The 19,854-nt window shown below is 39.6% G+C and overlaps 1 protein-coding gene and 1 non-coding gene across 2 annotated transcripts; both read right to left on the reverse strand.

Moving 5' to 3' along the window:
* Window positions 1-408: 408 nt before the first annotated feature.
* TIPIN (TIMELESS interacting protein) lies at window positions 409-16,878 on the reverse strand. The gene is made up of 8 exons (XM_052647009.1): window positions 16,845-16,878; window positions 7,573-7,713; window positions 7,379-7,457; window positions 7,092-7,167; window positions 4,856-4,978; window positions 4,567-4,630; window positions 2,296-2,502; window positions 409-986 (listed from the first exon to the last, which is right to left on the reverse strand). Exons 2-8 carry the CDS (start codon window positions 7,703-7,705, stop codon window positions 802-804), a joined length of 867 nt encoding a protein of 288 aa, XP_052502969.1. The 5' UTR covers window positions 7,706-7,713; window positions 16,845-16,878; the 3' UTR covers window positions 409-801.
* On the reverse strand, window positions 4,017-4,152 carry LOC128054902 (small Cajal body-specific RNA 14). Its single transcript, XR_008200049.1, has one exon. It is a non-coding gene; the product is annotated as a small Cajal body-specific RNA 14 (non-coding RNA).
* Window positions 16,879-19,854: the final 2,976 nt, after the last annotated feature.

Raw genomic sequence — 19,854 nt, forward strand, 5'->3', positions numbered from 1 at the left:
ACTTCCCTAGGACCTATGCAGGCCAGGCAATACGTCTGCTTTTCACTGACCCTTTGAAAGTATTAAAGTGACTTCTCAAAAGACATGTAAACACATATATAACAACTGTAAACATTTTACCGTAAGTATATAGTGTAGCACTAAAGAGCAGTAAGAAACTTTTATAAAGCCTCTAGGGATAGTTCATGAGATTTTTATTAAAAAAAAAATTATTATTTATTATACATATTTACATCTTGAAACACCACCCAATTTAGTAAAAATAGGGCATTCAATGGAACATAAGCAGCAAAAGCTACTTATTAACTACCAATCATTTTTACAAGGTCATACTTATATACAAATAAACACTAAGGAGAAAAATAGACAACGGAAGTTAATAAGAAACAATTATAAATAAGGCCTCCGCAGTGGCTCAGCACTAAAGAATCCGCCTGCAGTACAGGAGACACTGGAGACTCAGGCTTGATCCTGGGGTCGAGATCCCCTGGAGGAGGAAATGGCAAACCCACTCCAGTGATTCCTGCCTGGAAAACCCTATGGACAGAAGAGCCTGGCGGGCTACAATCCATGGGGGTCACAGTCAGACACAACTGAGCACATAACATAATTAAAATAATGCCAGATTTTAAACAGGAGTCTAAAAGTTTCACTATATAAAGATGTTCACTCAAAGCAAACAAAATGCACTGCACCGTCATCTCAAATTTGGAAGACAGCACGTTAACAGATGTTCTCAGCTGAGGCCTATCCAACCTGAGGAACATTTCTAGATGAAGCCTTAAGTTACTACCGTACATTTTAACAGGATTGGTCCAGCTGCGTTTTCTCGCCTTTTAACTCCTCTTCTTTCACAGCACTGGCAGCACCAGCATTATGTGGACTGTCTAGGTCTTTGTTAAATCCATTTGATCCTTCCTCCTTTTGCGCCGCACCTGCACTGCCCTCTTCAGGTGTGTGTGTGCTGGGTGTGCTCACTGACAAGTCTGCAAGAGAAACCATGATCACTCATTACAAGCACCGGACCCGATCTTACCTAGTACAAACTTCTTCACAAGTCTAGATCAATAAAAATGAAATCCATGATCACTTTAATGTTAATTATGATCCCTTTCTTCCAAATAAAGCCATTTCTATACATGTATTATTATAAAATCCTTTATAAATGCAAGTTGAACTCAAACTTTCAAATCATAGCCAAATGCAACTAACTGTTTACATTTAAAAATCACAATTACTAGATAGGTTTTGTAAAGTCAAATATTCTTATGAGATATATAAGTGATCTATAGTAAAAAAGTATTTAAGATACTCATTTCTACTCAGAAAATTTTAAAGTCATATATTATAAATAGAAGATGTGCCTTAAAATACTTATCACCAAGTAAACTTCGATTATGACAGCAAGGAAGAACTGCCACCAACAACAGTTCTATCTTCATGTAATTTCTCACAAAGTAGTACGAAACATCCATTTGTTAGGTTAAAAATTAAATTCATTCTAACTGGGAAAAAACTGATAATACCACTCAATAATTTTCACTTGAGAATTTCATTATTTTGCGTGAAACTTGTTTTATAACATGGTATCTTCACTACTATAATGCTTATTTTCCCACTTCAAAAGGAAAGACTGGACCGGAAACTGACAAAGATAAATGTGATTATGTGTGCTTCATTCAAAAGCAATTTGCAATTATTTTTTAAATACAGGTTTCCAAATTTGATTATCCGGTTTCCAAACCCACAGTCTGTTTTAAATCAGCAAATTTTAAGGCAGTTTTAGAAGAGATAAGGGAATCAACAAGAAAGCAAATATGACAGCTCACAACAGAAGTGACACAATGCAATAAAAAGCATTTGCGGACCTATTCATGTCACAGCAAATGGCTCCAAAGTCCTCAATGGGTGCAGAGTATTTTATATGTTTAGGAAATAACAAAGCAATTAATGTTTTAATTATGATCATTAAGATAAAATCATATGTCACATGCTTTAAGGAGTCAGGGAACAATCTGTTTTTGAAAGATCCAGAATCAATTTTAAATGATTATTAGAATAATTTTTTAACAGATGCTCAGCTACCCAGAAAACTATCTTGAACTTGTATTCTTTGTGGATTCCAACTAGGTCTCTCGCTCACTCTCTCTCCTGAATATACATAAATTTAATATACTATACCATATTTTTCTATTCTTCGAGGTATTTTATTTGGAGCAATAGTAAAGAAGTTAAAATTTCTAACATGCCCTTGATATATTAATGGTAGCACATAAAATGCAGCATAAAATTTACCATTTCCTAGGGACTGACTGTTACTCAGTAGCTTTGCCTGTCTTCTTTCCAAGGCCAGTTGTTTATTTCTCTCAATTCTTTGTTGTTGTTCTTCTGTTAGGCTTCTACTGGACTCAGAAGCAAACTCTACACTTCCGTATGAGTTTGTCAGAAAGGGATCTAATTCGGTAGCAGTTACATCGTGGCCATTATTTTCCTCTACTTCATCTGCAGTAGAAAAGAAAAAGTGTGTCTGTAGTGTTAAACTAGTTAGAAAAAGAGTTTCTGCAGCTATCGACTGAAAACCAGTTTAAAGCAACAAGGTACCAGACATGAAGAAACAATTTGTGAGGTAGGAGAATGTCAGATGCCTGACATGCTTGACTCAAACAAGTAGAAGGAATATTTAAAGAGTTAAGTCAAACGGGATACTAGTTTAAAAATATGCATTAACAGAGAGCAAAAGTTTGTAGTTGCCAATAAAAGAACTTAAAGAATCCAACGCATATCCTTGTTTTACATTAAAAACATTTTACTAGCTTGCTACATTGTTTGTATGATACACAGTGATTATTTTATACAGGCTATTTTTATATAGGGTAAAACCAAGACACAAGGTGAAAAGGGAAAAAGAAATTTAGAGGTCTGTGGACATATTTCCAAGCTAATTTTTTAAATTCAGTGCTCTCTACATTATTGTCTTAATAAATTCTTAAAACTCTTTACACCAGTTATCTCAAAGTAGGATGTTCCTAAAATGATCCACAGGGGTATGAAAAGTAAATACTAAATTTTCCCTTTATACTTCATTTAAGAATTAAGAACAGTTTATATTTCTTCTTCTAACTTACATCTAGAAGAAGAACTGGCGGTAACAACCTATCACTTATCCTAAGCTATCTTCAAGGCAGGGTGGAGTTGAGTCCTCATTTTTTAAATTCAGCATATTATGACATACAGATGATATGCTGATGACCTAGTTAAGCAAACTGACATACTATCTATTTTAACCAAAACAACCCTAACAAAACGCACAAGTGGTAACTTTAAAAGATTTTTGCAAAATAACAGAACATCTGTAGGTGGAAGATAACAGAAGTATAAGCTGGCAACTAAGAACTAAGAACTAAGAAGATGGCACAGCTGACACTTCAACTTCTCTTTTTATCATTCATATTATGGAGTTCCAAGACAACCATTTGAAATATGAATTTACATCGACTCTCCGTTCCTAGGAGTGTGTGTGTGTATATATATATATATTGTACAGTGTTGTTGTTATTTAGTCACTATGTCCAACTCTTCTGTGACCCCATGGACCACAGCTCACCAGGCTCCTCTGTCCATGGGATTTCCCAGGCAAGAATAGTGGTGTGGGTTGCCATTTCCTTCTCCAGGGGATCTTCCCCACCCAGGTCTCCTGCATTGGCAGGCAGATTCTTTACCACTGAGCCACCAAGGAAGCCCATTAGCACATAGTACGAAGCTCAAAAAGTTCAATGAATAAGCTAACTAACCCAGTAGGATATGCTGTGGGATTCAGTCTAATAACTAATTCCTTTCACATATCAAATCCCATGCCAACATTTCATACCATACCTCACCAAATAATTAAACCTTGGGTTATTTAAATCACAATCTTTTACACCTTTAAAAGCAATTTATAAATAACTTTCGGGGATTCTATATGGAGCCTGTATTTTCTACTGCATCTATTAAAAATTTTAAAAACAGAAAGCAAACATGTATGGAGCCATCGCACAGAAAATCTGATAACTATACAGACCCTGTCGGCAGGAACCATATGTTTTGATGTATGTGACTGCCTATGGCTGCACTGTACGACTAACAAATGCAACCAATACCAGGAACAGTCACACAGGTCTAATTAAAGTCATATATGCAAGATCTGTACTCTTATATGAAAAGTGAAGTAGTTCAACATCAAATTATTCTAATTTCCCAGAACCACTTTTTTATAATGGGCATGTATATGAACACTGTATCTTTTCATATATTTTTATTAACAAGCACTACAAAAGATCAATGGGTCATGACCAACAGTTCACAAAAACTCATGCTCTTTGTGAACATGCAAAGATATTGTTACATCTCTTAATGGCATACCATTATGTATTCTAGATGTACCAAGGCATCTTAATTCATTCTTATTTACTATACGGTAATTATATACTCAAAATAGACTAAGAACTCGGTCCTGTAACACTGCCAACCCCAACTAGATCCATCTGTAAAAGCAAACTTATCAAGTAGATAAACCTATATTCTTACCATTATTGCTTACAAAATCTTCATGTACAATAGGGAGATCAAGTCGAATTCGTTTTAAACAGGTCTGAAAATAAAAGACATTTTTACATTTTCACTTAGATTTGGGAGAAAGTGGTCACTGATTTTATTATTAGTTTCAAAAAAAGTTGCTCAAGTAACTACTATTAACTCTCCTCCTCTCTACTAAGACTGCAAAATGAAGACCGCAAAGAGCTACTTAGCCTCAACTAAATATATCCTTATACAATTTAGCATTGTGAATGATATTCATAATAATCTCAACACCTACCTGAACTTCCTTTTTATTTCCCAGATATTCAACTCTGTCAATAAAATCTTCAAACTGCAGTTTAGGGAATAGCCTGTGTGCCCAGTGCTCCATGTGTCTGATTAGTGTCTTCAAGTCCTCAGCCTGGCACATAAAAATAAAAATGCTAAGTAGAAGATTCATTCGCACAAGTGACCTTGTCAGCAGATTTCAGAATTGAACAGTAGTACCAAAGTCATGGGTGTCCTTCTATAGCTATAAGGTTAATGAACTTTTAGAAGAAACTTTAAGAAGAAAAGTATGTATTAAGGGCTTAGAGGATTGCAGTAGGTTTAAGACCTGCAATAGGCTTTAAAATTTGGAGGAAGAAAGAAATGTAGTGTGAAAACTTAATAAAAGTTAAAAGATAATCACATGTGTCTTTTCAGGACTATAGAATAATACTTGAAAGTAAATTTAATAAAATAGGACAAGGTTATCTTTTAGAAATAACAATACAAACTGACACGCCCCTAAAAATCATATACAGAGAAGAAAGCACTGAGAATCAGCTCTGCGAAAATATACTCAGAAATTCCAAGGGCAAAGTACTGAAGACCAGCAAGAAAAGTGCAAACATTCTCAGACCACAGTACCTCTCTACATTTGAAATTTCAATTTAACACTAAAAAATTTTAATGAAAAACAAAATTTAATAAACCACAGTAATAAATGAAAAAAGTTCCAAATTCCTGATTTTACTATAAATTTTTTTTTTCTTACAGAATTTTAAAATAGGAGAGTGATTAAAAGCTCTGGATCAGACTGCATAGATTCAAATCTAAATTCTACCACTTAATAGCTGTGTGACGTTGAACAAATCACTTTACCTGTATAATTTTTCTTCATGAATAAAATGAGATTATACACACCTCATAGGGTTGTTAGGAAGATTAAGTCATACAAGTAAAGTGCCTGACATAAAGCAAGCCCACAAATGTCCACTATTATTGTGATGGTGGTGTTTGATCTTGCTGATATTTGAACCATAAGAAGCTTGTGGTTAAAACAATAAACTCTACCAATAACTCAATATGTAATACCGAGAACATAATGTCTTAATGTTCTCATTCTGATAAAGATAAAAGTTCTTTTAAAGGCTCAACCACCTATGACCATCTTCCAGTTGTTGACCAGCCACCTCACAATGTCATGTTAGACCCAAGGGACAGAGAAGAGACATACCTAAATACACTGTAAAGTCCCAAATCATACCTGGAAAAAAGGTATCAGTGATGCAACTTTGTGAGAAAATAGTAAGAATTTTCAAAGGCAAAGTATAGAAGACTAGACATCCAGAGCCCACCCTCACCCAGTGAAAGAATACAAAATATTTATTCTTCATATAAGTTTATCTATCTTAACAAAGAACTTATAAAAATGATGAAGATGTCACAATTTCAAAGCACCAGTTTATCATTACTACCTGAAAATTTCGATAAGAGCAATGAATTAACTGAGCTGGGCATGGTTTTAAAATATCTTGACTTAGGTTTAGTTTTGTGGCAAAATAGAACACAGGCTTATATTCTTCCTTATTGTCCACCGAAACTAAGAAAATATAATACAGGTTTTTCAGCTTCCTAGGTTTAAAATTTTGGGATTAATTTTTACTTTTGTACCTCCCAATCACCTCCAAGTATTATATGTTGTTCATCCCCTTGCTATTATTAATATCCTATCTAGGCTATTTCACTTTGTTCCCCTGGAAGTGAAACAGCCTCTGAATTACTGTCTGCTTCTGTTCATTTCCCTCTTTCCAACTCTCCTGAACACCACACCAAAATCATGCTCATGTTGTATTAATGATCCTCTAGCTGGTCCATGAAACAAAAGTCAAGGGTCTGCTCTTAACCACTGGCAGTGGAAGCTTAAAACTAAAACTCAGTTTCCTTCACTATATAATGGGATCAAAACCTACCCCAGAGGTTGATAATTTAAGAACATATTTGAAAATCCTTCATAAATTATTACAAAGCTCTACAAAGATATCTGCCAAAAAATTATATCTGCATTCTACATGATGCAAAGGAAATTTTAAATGTCCACTTGTGCAGAGATTGACAGTTCCTAGATGTCTTCAATGTCCTTTCCACATATCACAGTTTCTAAAGAGAAATGAAACATTCTAAGATTCCTGAGAGCATGATAATGGGCACACAGTCTCACCAATATTTTAAGAAACAAAGGTCTAAAGTACAAAGCAGACATTTCTTACCTCATGACCTTTACCTTTGAATTTTGCCTTCTCAAACACATGCCTTAATGCTGGGAGTCCTCTCTCTGAAATTAATCTGTGAATAGAAGTATTTTTAAATTTCAAGTTTTCTAAAGACATCAAGGCCAAAGCAAGACCATAAGAAAAAAATGTTATCTATTAAACTGAAAAAAAAATGCCTTTAGAAATATCTGATCCCAAAATCACCCCAGCCAAAAGCTTGTAACATAAGACGGAAAAGATGATGGAAAGCAAAGTATAAATGTTTAAGGAAATAGTAAATGTACCTCTCAGCATTCAGCTTGGGTATATTCCTTTTAACTGTTCTCTTCGGAGGTACTGGAACAGGCGCTCCTCTCCCTGACTCTGGTGAAATATACCAAGATTTATTATTACTTATTTAAGCCTCATTTATAAAATGTGTCATTTGTAAGCGGACAGAGGGAGAGCTGAACATGGACACCACTTTGGTGTCATGGACCTTCTTCAGGTTCAGCGCCTTCACCATCTTCCCTCTCTGGAGAGGCTGGAGGTGGGAACGGAGGAAAAGTTTCATCTTCTATACGCTCATAATCTGGTAGGTCAACCAAGCCATTCTCCTGTGGTTCTAGCATCTTTTCCTCTAGGGAAAAAAAAAAGTAAAATGTTTATTCATCCAAGCAGTTTTTATATTACACAGTTGAGTTCCACCTGCAGCAAAATGCATGTTTTTCAGTCAGTTAAACCATATTTCAAACTCACACATCGTGAAACAAAGTGAAGAATATAACAATTACAGAAAAAAGAACCTAAGTTAGAAACTGGAAGAACTGAGTTCTAATGGACAGCCTACCACTAAATAACTATATGGGTTTGAGCAAAACATTTTACCTTAACTGTTGAGCTTCCCCATTGCAAAATGATTTAAACTTTTCAGAGGGTTTCAAACTGTGGTCCAAATGGGCTGAAACAGGCAGGGTACAAGAACCTCACCTCCACTCCAACCAGAGCTTTTAAAAATTATTACTGGGAATTCCCGGGTTGTCCAGTGGTTAGGGCTCTGTGCTCTGCCAGGGGCCTGGGTTCAACCCCTGCCCTGGGAACCAAGATCCCATAAGCTGTGCAGTGGGGCCAAAAGAGGAAAAAATAAAAATAGTTTACATATTGGCTTTCTAGTAAAGTTTCCTTTGAAACGGAAATAATTTCTTGATTGGTAACATGAAAGAATGCCTTCATACCATCTCACTTGACCTCTCAGAAACATCTGACACTTTTAATCAGTTCCTTTTACTGGAAAAGTATTTTTGTTGACTTCTGAAACACAGTACTCACCTGGTTTTCCTCCCTCCCTGGACACGCCTCCTAAACTTCTGCAGATTCATCTTCCTCTAACCTGGTTAATAAGTATCCAAGATTTCATCCTCGGCCCTCTTCACTCAGTTATGCACATGACTCTAATTTACAGATGACTTGCTAATTTTTTATTTCTACACAAGCATCAAATCTGAGCTCTAAATCCCTACTTTGCATTCTACAGCTCTAAAATTTTTCAAAGGCATCTAAAACTTACCTTGTATAAAACCAATCTTCTAAATTTTCCCCATTCACTAAATGACACCAATCCAGCTACACAAGTCAGAAACCTGCAAGTCACCCTTAATACTTCATTCCCCTATCCTATTTACCCTGTCCATTTACTTCCAGATTACTCCTTGAGTCTGCCATTTCTATTTCCACAACTACTTCCTAACATATATTGGATTATTCCATTACTCCTATCCATTTTGCCCTTTCACTGCATTCTTCGTATTACAGCTTACCTAACCTTTGGAATGTGACAGAATATCATCTACTGGAGAAGGCAATGGCAAACCACTTCAGTGCCTTGAGAACCCCGTGAACAGTATGAAAAGGCAAAATGATAGGATACCGAAAGAGGAACTCCCCAGGTCAGTAGGTGCCCAATATGCTACTGGAGATCAGTGGAGAAATAACTCCAGAAAGAATGAAGGGATGGAGCCAAAGCAAAAGCAATACCCAGTTGTGGATGTGACTGGTGATAGAAGCAAGGTCTGATGCTGTAAAGAGCAACATTGCATAGGAACCTGGAATGTCAGGTCCACGAATCAAGGCAAATTGGAAGTGGTCAAACAGGAGATGGCAAGAGTGAACGTCAACATTCTAGGAATCAGCGAACTAAAATGGACTGGAATGGGTGAATTTAACTCAGATGACCATTATATTTTTTACTGTGGGCAGGAATACCTTAGAAGGAATGGAGTAGCCATCATGGTCAAAAAAAAGTCCGAAATGCAGTACTTGGATGCAGTCTCAAAAACGACAGAATGATCTCTGTTCGTTTCCAAGGCAAACCATTCAATATCATGGTAATCCAAGCCTATGCCCCAACCAGTAATGCTGAAGCAGCTGAAGTTGAACGGTTCTATGAAGACCTACAAGACCTTTTAGAACTAACACCCAAAAAAGATATCATTTTCATCATAGGGGACTGGAATGCAAAAGTAGAAAGTCAAGAAACACCTGGAGTACCGGGCAAATTTGGCCTTGGAATACGGAATGAAGCAGAGCAAAGACTAATAGAGTTTTGCCAAGAAAATGCACTGGTCATAGCAAACACCCTCTTCCAACAACACAAGAGAACACTACACATGGACATCACCAGATGGTCAACAATGAAATCAGATTGATTATATTCTTTGCAGCCAAAGATGGAGAAGCTCTATACAGTCAACAAAAACAAGACCAGGAGCTGACTGTGGCTCAGATCATGAACTCCTTATTGCCAAATTCAGACTTAAATTGAAGAAAGTAGGGAAAACCACTAGACCATTCAGGTATGACCTAAATCAAATCCCTTATGATTATACAATGGAAGTGAGAAATAGATTTAAGGGCCTAGATCTGCTAGATACAGTGCCTGATGAACTATGGAATGAGGTTCGTGACATTGTACAGGAGACAGGGTTCAAGACCATCCCCATGGAAAAGAAATGCAAAAAAGCAAAATGGCTGTCTAAGGAGGCCTTACAAATAGCTGTGAAAAGAAGAGAAGTGAAAAGCAAAGGAGAAAAGGAAAGATAAGCATTTGAATGCAGCGTTCCAAAGAACAGCAAGGAGAGATAAGAAAGCCTTCCTCAGCAAACAATGCAAAGAAATAGAGGAAAAGAACAGAATGGGAAAGACTAGAGATCTCTTCAAGAAAATTAGAGATACCAAGGGAACATTTCATGCAAAGATGGGCTCAAAAAAGGACAGAAATGGTATGGACCTAACAGAAGCAGAAGATATTAAGAAGGGGTGGCAAGAATACACAGAAGAACTGTACAAAAAAGATCTTCACGACCCAGATAATCACAATGGTGTGATCACTCACCTAGATCCAGACATCCTAGAATGTGAAATCAAGTGGGCCTTAGAAAGCATCACTACGAACAAAGCTAGTGGAGGTGATGGAATTCCAGTTGAGTTATTTCAAATCCCAAAAGATGATGCTACGAAAGTGCTGCACTCAATATGCCAGCAAATTTGGAAAACTCAGCAGTGGCCACAGGACTGGAAAACGTCAGTTTTCATTCCAATCCCAAAAAAGGCAATGCCAAAGAATGCTCAAACTACCGCACAATTGCACTCATCTCACACGCTAGTAAAGTAATGCTCAAAATTCTCCAAGCCAGGCTTCAGCAATACGTGAACCATGAACTTCCAGATGTTCAAGCTGGTTTTAGAAAACGCAGAGGAACCAGAGATCAAATTGCCAACATCTGCTGGATCATGGAAAAAGCAAGAGAGTTCCAGAAAAACATCTATTTCTGCTTTATTGATTACACCAAAGCCTTTGACTGTGTGGACCACAAGAAACTGTGGAAAATTCTGAAAGAGATGGGAATACCAGACCACCTGACCTGCCTCTTGAGAAACCTGTATGCAGGTAAGGAAGCAACAGTTAGAACTGGACATGGAACAACAAAATGGTTCCAAATAGGAAAAGGAGTATATCAAGGCTGTATATTGTCACCCTGCTTATTTAAGTTATATGCAGAGTACATCATGAGAAACGCCAGGCTGGAGGAAGCACAAGTGGAATCAAGATTGCCAGGAGAAATATCAATAACCTCAGATATGCAGATGACACCACCCTTATGGCAGAAAGTGAAGAGGAACTAAAAAGCCTCTTGATGAAAGCCAAAGAGGAGAGTGAAAAAGTTGGCTTAAAGCTCAACATTCAGAAAACGAAGATCATGGCATCTGGTCCCATCACTTCATGGGAAATAGATGGGGAAACAGTGGAAACAGTGTCAGACTTTATTTTGGGGGGCTCCAAAATCACTGCAGATGGTGATTGGAGCCATGAAATTAAAAGACGCTTACTCCTTGGAAGGAAAGTTATGACCAACCTAGATAGCATATTCAAAAGCAGAGACATTACTTTGCCGACTGGGTCTGTCTAGTCAAGGCTATGGTTTTTCCAGTGGTCATGTATGGATGTGAGAGTTGGACTGTGAAGAAAGCTGAGCGCCGAAGAATTGATGCGTTTGAACTGTGGTGTTGGAGAAGACTCTTGAGAGTCCCTTGGACTGCAAGGAGATCCAACCAGTCCATTCTGAAGGAGATCAGGCCTGGGTCTTCTTTGGAAGGAATGATGCTGAAGCTGAAACTCCAGTACTTTTGCCACCTCATGCGAAGAGTTGACTCATTGGAAAAGACCCTAATGCTGGGACGGATTGGGGGCAGGAGGAGAAGGGGACGACAGAGGATGAGATGGCTGGATGGCATCACCAACTTGATGGACATGAGTTTGGGTGAATTCCGGGAGTTGGTGATGGACAGGGAGGCCTGGCGTGCTGCAAGGGGGGGTCACAAAGAATCGGAAACGACTGAGCGACTGAACTGAACTGTACCTTTGGAAATGTCAAGCTAAACATATCACTACCAGGCTTAGTCAGTGACTTTCTGCTGCTCTTACAATAATGACAAAACTCTAAGGCCCTGCAGGGTTCAGCACTTTCCTACTTCTCTACAGACTTCACACCATTCTCTATGCTTTGCCTAACCTCTCAGGCCACTAGACCTTTACAAAGGCTCTTCTCTGACTCCTCATCCCTTTCAGATCTCAACTGTCAAATCAGAAAAATCTCCCCCAATTTTCCTAAATTAAATCCTCCATAAGCATTCAAAATGTCAAGTAGTAGTTTCATAGCACTTACCCAGACCCAGTATTAGGTTCTATTTGTGTCATTATTTGATAAATGTTTGTCTCCCATAGGAGACTGCAGCTCTAAAAAGGCAATGACAAGGTGGGTCTTCGTTCTCCTCTATTGTATCCCCAGAGCTGATACACAGCTGGTGTTGGAGAAATAGTTCTTGATCTTGGCCCTCCCAACTTGTACTAGCAGAAAACCTAGGCAGCTCTACAGTCCCAAAGGAGAGCACACCTCCCAATGCCTACTTCAAATATGGCCAAGAGGGAAATGGACAGGAAAGGGACTCTTGGAGGGCAAGGCTGGAACCCTGGAGGAAGAGAACAAAGTGTTGGTCCCAGAGAGCAGAACTGAACTGACCAACTGATCTTTCTCATTTCACTGCCAGAACAAGTAGCCCAAGAATCCTCACTATCCAAATTCATGTTCCCTGAATTCAGATATTGAGAGTTACTTTTAGTGAGTTCAGGTCATGGGTGATGTAACGCTTTATCCCAATCTATCAGATTCCTGAGTTTGGGATAACAAACATGAGAGTTCATGAAAGAAAGATATCTCAAAAAGTTATCTGAATCTGTTCAGTTCCTGAGTTTGGACAGGGACAGTTCTGATGGCAATGATACTTGACAATTGCAATTTCCATCTAGCAGGATTAATAACTGCAATGGACCACTGAAAAAACAAAAGTAATAAAAAATAATTGTTGAATGGAAGAATGAAGAATTTCAAAATTTCCCCAAACTATAAAACTACTAGAGCCAGATGATTTCCAAAGTCTTGCCAGTTCTAAATTTCCAAGACAACAATAAAAACAAAAGAAAGTCATCAACCAGATTTCCACAACTGGAAAGGCAGTTAAAGGTCATACTGAAGTTTCTTTGGTTTTTAAGTAAAAATAGAAGATATATTTTTCATTTTCACCAAGAACATTATTGAACAAGGTATTCACTGTGGTTCCACTACCTTCTGCCATTTTTAAGGCAAGTTTGTAATTCCACCTTCTCAAAACTATTTATCTTTTTGAGGAAAGAACAGCTCTAGGTGCCTTTTACAGTTTTCCAGAGAATGGAGATTTTTTTCCATTAAGAGAATTTTGTACAGACTAAAATAAATGGAAATCCCAAGGTGCAATGGCTGGTGGATGAATCAGAACTTCCCAGCCAAGTTGTAACAGTTTTTGCCTGATTATCAAAGAAATATATGATACCAGAAAAACAAAATAACCCAATCAAAGAGTGGGCAAAGACCTAAACAGGTATTTCTCCAAAGAAGACATATAGATAGCTAATAAGAACATGAAAAGATGCTCAACATTGATCATTATTAGAGAAATGAAAATCAAAACTACACTGAGGTATCACTTCACACCAGTCAGAATGGCCATCATCAAAAAATCCACGAACAATAAACACTGGAGAGGGTGTGGAGAAAAGGGAACCCTCTTGCTCTACTGGTGGGAAAGTAAACTGATACAGCCACTATGGAAAATATGATTCCTCAAAAAACTGGGAGTAGAACTGACATAGGACCCAGCAACCCCACTATCTGGCATATACTCTGAGGAAATCAAAATTGAAAAAGGCACATACCCCAATGTCTTCTGCAGCACTATTTCCAAGAACTGGGACATGGAAGCAACCTAGATGTCCATCGACAGATGAATGGATAAAAGAAACAGTGATACATATATACAATGGAATACTACTCAGCCATTAAAAGGGACACATCTGAGTCAGTTCTAACGAAGTGGATCAATCTAGAGCCTATTATACACAGTGAAGTCAGAAACAGGAAAACAAATATAGTATATAATGCATATAGAATCTAGAAAGATGGTAGCAATGTACCTATCTGTGGGGCAGCAATGGAGATGCAGACATAGAGAAAAAACTTATGGACAAGGAGGGGGCAAGGAGAGGGTGGGATGAATTGAGAGAGGAACATGGAAGCATATATACTACCATATGTAAAATACATAACCAAGAGGAATTTGTTTTATGACTCAGAGAACTCAAACTGGGGCTCTGCAACATCCAGGAGGGGTGGGAGGTGAGAGCGAGGCTCAAAAGGGAGGGGACATACGTATATCTATGGCTGATCATGTTGATGTATGGCAGAGGCCAACACAATATTGTGGAACAATTACCCTTCAATTAAAAATAAATGAATTTTAAATAAATAAATATTTTTAAAAGAAAGTAAAGAAACATATGGTCTTGCATTCTATTTGTTTTCTGTTGACTAATTTCAGATGCTTTTTGTTAAGTGCTTTCAGCTGGTCTAATATGGAAACTAGCAGATTTCATTTTCTTGAGCTCCAGAATCACTGTGGATGGTGACTGCAGGCATGAAATTGAAAGATGCTTGCTCCCTGGAAGAAAAACTATGACAAACCTAGACAGAGTATTAAAAAGCAGAGACATCACTTTGCCAACAAAGGTCCATATAGTCAAAGCTATGGTTTTTCCAGCCATCAGGTACAGACCTGAGAGCTGGACCATAAAGAAAGCTGAGCACTGAAGAACTGATGCTTTTGAACTGCAGTGCTGGAGAAGATTCTTGAGAGTCCCTTTGACTGCAAGGAGGTCAAGCCAGTCAATCCTAAAGGAAATTACCCTGAATATTCATTGGAAGAACTGATGCTGAAACTCTTAATAATCTGGCCATCTGATGCAAAGAGCCAACTCACTAGAAAAGACCCTGATGCTGGGAAAGATTGAGGGCAAGAGGAGAAGGGGCAACAAAGGATGGGATGGTTGGATGGCATCACCGACTCAATGGACATAAGTCTGAGCCAACTTAGGGAGATACTGAAGGACAGGGAAGCCAGTCGTGCCGCAGTTCATGATGTCGCAAAGAGTAGGACAACACTTAGCTAATGAACAACAAATTAGGACCAGTATTTGTTGGAATCAATCCTTTGGTTTTCCAGAAGGAGCTTATAAGAGACGACTTCCTTCCAATCCCACCATATTCACATCACCTTCTTTGGATGAAGACAGGCCTTTGGTGTGGTTGATGGTTCACTTCACTTGCCCCAGGATCTCTTCCATTCCACATTATTGTAGTGTATCCATTTTTAATTGCCCATAACAAATTGTTTTAAAAATGGAAGTTTTTTTTTTATTACATTTAAGTTACGAATTGCATGCAAAACTAAGGTCAAGAAGGTTTTTTCCACTTAACTTATATGGAACCCAAACATCAAAGCAATGAACATAACCAAGCTGGTGCAAATGATTTTCAATGCTTAATTTGGATATCTTGAGTATGTCAGCTATCTCCCATGTAGTATAACACTGATTGTTCTCAATGTCTCGATTTATTCACTGGTCTACCAGACCATGGAGCATCATCCAGTGAGAAATCTCCAGCATGAAACTTTGTAAACCACTTTTAACACTTTTGCTCAGTCACAACACCTTCTTCATACACTGTACAAATCTTTTTTTGAGTTTCAGTTGCATTTTTACCTTTCTTAAAATAATAAAGCATAATATGCCAAATATGCTTTTTTTCTTCCATCTTCAATATTAAAAAATGGCTACATAAAAATTCACCAATTTTGATGTTTGTTTTTTTTATGCATGCTGATAACAAATTTGTTTTCAATGAAGTTAAAGACAACTAAGTGCTATTAAAGCCATTATACAAAAAAAAACTTTTTGGCGAACCTAAAATAATCTAGTTTCATATCACCAAAAAGTATACTTAGCCCCATTCTGCTTAAGCCTCCTGGAAAGAAATGTGGTTCACATCTTTGAGACCAAAAGGGCGCTATGAATGAGGTAACAAGGCACAAACTATATTAAGTGTAACTTAGTCAAGCCTGGAGTGGGACTTGTCAGTAAACTGGTAGCGAATATGACAGTTCTTTGCATAGTCTCTTTTTAGACACTGATGAAGCTCTCTTCACTTCCTCCTCTAGGCCTCAGAATCGCAGAGGAGTGAAGGTAACAAAGAAATTTAATATACAAATTCATTCTCACAGTCTTAGGTGTCCGAAGTCCAACTTTTAAGTTATCAAAACAGAACACCTTGTCGCCAGAAATCCTACCAAACTGACTCCATGATCTTCTTTGCTGCTGCTGCTGCTGCTACCCGGGCTTAAAACCACAAAACTTCCCTTCCTATCCCTCTTCTCCAGTCTCTCCTCTTCTGTGCTTCCTTGTCTAAGCCTCTCTTTCAACCGTATTCATTCAACATTCACAGGACGCCTCCTGAGTTTAGAAGTCGCGGTACAGAAGCCGGAGACGTAAAGATGTATCTGACACACGTTCCCTTCCACTAAAAGGTTTGGTTTAGAGAGTGGCAGACCCGAACGTAAACGAAGTAAAAAAGCGGCAGCTCTGATCCCCACCGACCTCCTCTCTGCACAGGTCGTGGCCGGTCAGGCCTCCCTTCCCTGCAGTCCTAATCAGCCCATGTCCGTCTAAGTCACGTCCGCCTGCTTCCTCTCTCTCCTTGCGACTGCCCAGCATGCCCGCTTCCCCGCTTGACTACCTCGACCATCTCTCCCCTCCGTAATTTCATTCGCCCCTCGGCCCGCTCTCACCTCGCTCGGGCCGCTGCCGCCACCAGCGCAGAGTTCCGCGCGGCGGAAAAACCGCGTTTCTCTCGAACTCTCGCGAGAAGACTCCTTGGCGTTCCGCGCCAAATCTGCGCGCACCCGGGGCGGCGCCTACCAGACCCACCTCCCCCAGGTCCCGCCCACCCATGTCTACCCAACCTTTCCCAGGTCCAGCCCATCGCACTACTGCCTTCCGCACCGCCTCCGCCTTCCTGAATTTCTCCCAGAAGCTTAACCTCCTTGCTCCTATGATGTTCGTGTTGCTTATGCTCTATGCACTTTAGACTTTGGAAATAGATCTCAGGTTTTTTAGAAAACTGGATTGTGGATGAAATATAAAGGATAGAGGCAAACAGAATGACTGAGCGATTTCACTTTTTCACCGATTCTTCAGATTTACTAACAGAAATCCTTCAACATGAATTATCAGGTGGCTCAGTGGTAAGGAAGCCGCCTACCACGGGATCCCTTGGAGGAGGAAATAACAACCCACTCCCCTATTCTTGCCTGGAAGATCCCATGGACAGAGGAGCCTGACTGGCTACAGTCTATAGGATGGCAATGAGTAGAACACCACTGAGCCACTGAGCATGCACCATGTGAATGTAACTACCACAGTTGTAAGGCACTGACATACTAATGTCTGACTGTCCTTTTTCACGTGGGAGAAATACTAGAAATACATTTTCCTTAGCAATTGCACCAGACATGTAAAAAAATATATAGCTTTCACATAGGCCATGTCACTAAAACGTTTAGAATTGTTTGGTGTTTTTAAAAGTGAATAGTGCTGAAAACACATGAGGCCATCAGTTGCAGGCAGCTGCACATGGAATTGGAAACTCCGGCTTCAGTGTGGATGAGTTTCTCCAGTTATTACCTCAATGAGCAGGGAGACCTTGTCTACATGCTGAAGAAGCTTGATCTTGTGGAACAGACCCGCTCAACCCATCCTGCTTGGTTCTCCCCAGACAAATACTTTGACACCGCATCATGATAAAAGAACCCTTCAGGACTTCCCTGGTGGTCCAGTGTCTAGGACTCCATGGTTCCTTGGCAGAGGGCCCAGGGTTCAATCCCTGGTTGGGGAACTAGATCCCACATGCTGCAACTAAGACTTGGCGCAGTCAAAAGAAAAAAAAAAGATAAGGAAAGAAACATTCATCGTACTTCACTGGTGGTTGGTTCAGTGTTAAGAATCCGCCTTGCAATGCAGGGAACTTGGATTTGATCCCTGGTAGGGGAACTAAGATCCCACATGGAAGTAAGCCTGAGCGCCGCAACTAATGAAGCCTAGCATCACAACAAGAGAGTCTTTGCTCTACAACAAAAGATCCCACATGCCATAACTAAGACCCAGTGCAGCCAAATAAATACATAGAAAAGAAATGCTTCAAGGTGCTCAGGACCCAGCAACCATGTCTCATCCTCTGCTGCTGCTGCTGCTGCTAAGTCGCTTCAGTTGTGTCCGATTCTCTGCAACCCCATAGACGGTAGCCCACCAGGCTCCGCCATCCCTGGGATTCTCCAGGCAAGAACACTGGAGTGGGTTGCCATTTCCTTCTCCAATGCATGAAAGTGAAAAGTGAAAATGAAGTTGCTCAGTCGTGTCCGACCCTCAGCAACCCCATGGACTGCAGCCTACCAGGCTCCTCCGTCCATGGGATTTTCCAGGCAAGAGTACTGGAGTGGAGTGCCATTGCCTTCTCCGGTCCCATCCTCTGAGGATCTATTAAAATTTTATGTCTCTTCAGCTGCCTGCTAGCCTTCAAGAGACTTTCTGAAACTAAACTCTCCAATCTGTGAGCCCTGAGGCCTTTCTATGACCCTTGCAGTCTCATCATGCTTATTGTGAGGCCATCATGGTAGCATCCCCTTTAAAGGGAAGATGTTTGAATCTTCTTTTCATACTTTGAATCATTCCCAGGTTATTAAAATGATTTGAAAGAGCTAGGGAAAAAATGAAGTGTTAAAGAAAAAGTAGACTATTAAAGAACAAAGACGAAGTATAGGGTGTAAATGCTTTTCTGGCAAGCTGGGAACCCAGTCCAGAGGTGAGGTTTGAAAGAAAAGAAATGAGAAAAATATTTTAAAACCAAAAGACCATGAACTATTTCTAAATCACAGTTTAAAAGCCAGGTCTCTGTGTCTTACCAATCAGCTGGTGTTATTTGGGCTTATCACTTAGGTATGTACTAGAGTGGCTGGTACTAGTGGTCTGCTGTGTACTTGAGGACTCCAGTTCAAAACTGTGGCATCGAATCGCCCCTGTCATGTACATAACACGCCCAAGTTGGAATCGTTTCACCTAGTCAGGTCTGCATCAGCATGAATAATCAAGGTGACCAGCCCAGTTCCAGTTCAGTCGCTCAGTCATGTCCAGCTCTTTGAGACCCCATGAACCGCAGCACACCAGACCTCCCTGTCCATCACCAACTCCCGGAGTCCACCCAAACCCATGTCCATTGAGTCAGTGATGCCATCCAGCCATCTCATCCTCTGTCGTCCCCTTCTCCTCCTGCCCCCAATCCCTCCCAGCATCAGGGTCTTTTCAAATAAGTCAGCTCTCTGCATCAGGTGGCCAAAGTATTGGAGTTTCAGCTTCAGCATCAGTCCCTCCAATGAACACTCAGGACTGATCTCCTTTAGGATGGACTGCTTGGGTCTCCTTGCAGTCCAAGGGACTCTCAAGAGTCTTCTCCAACACCATGGTTCAAAAGCATCAATTCTTCCGCACTCAGCTTTCTTTATAGTCCAATTCTCACAACCATACATGACTACTGGAAAAACCATAGCCTTGACTAGATGCATCTTTGTTGGCAAAGTAATATCTCTGCTTTTTAATATGCTGTCTGCTGCTGCTGCTAAGTTGCTTCAGTCGTGTCCAACTCTTTGCGACCCCATAGACGGCAGCCCACCAGGCTCCTCCGTCCATGGGATTTTCCAGGCAAGAGTACTGGAGTGGGTCGCCATTGCCTTCTCCGAATATGCTACC

Source organism: Budorcas taxicolor, chromosome 10 (genome assembly GCF_023091745.1).
Source record: "Budorcas taxicolor isolate Tak-1 chromosome 10, Takin1.1, whole genome shotgun sequence".
In the NCBI taxonomy this organism is placed as follows: domain Eukaryota; kingdom Metazoa; phylum Chordata; class Mammalia; order Artiodactyla; family Bovidae; genus Budorcas; species Budorcas taxicolor.

Excerpts from the sequence above, each read along its gene's own strand:
- TIPIN (XM_052647009.1), bottom strand. The coding sequence starts at position 7,705 with ATGCTAGAACCACAGGAGAATGGCTTGGTTGACCTACCAGATTATGAG. Across the intron at positions 7,458-7,572 it reads AGGCGCTGAACCTGAAGAAG|AGTCAGGGAGAGGAGCGCCT; the intron begins GTCCATGACACC and ends ATATTTCACCAG. Across the intron at positions 7,168-7,378 it reads CCCAAGCTGAATGCTGAGAG|ATTAATTTCAGAGAGAGGAC; the intron begins GTACATTTACTA and ends TTCTATTCACAG.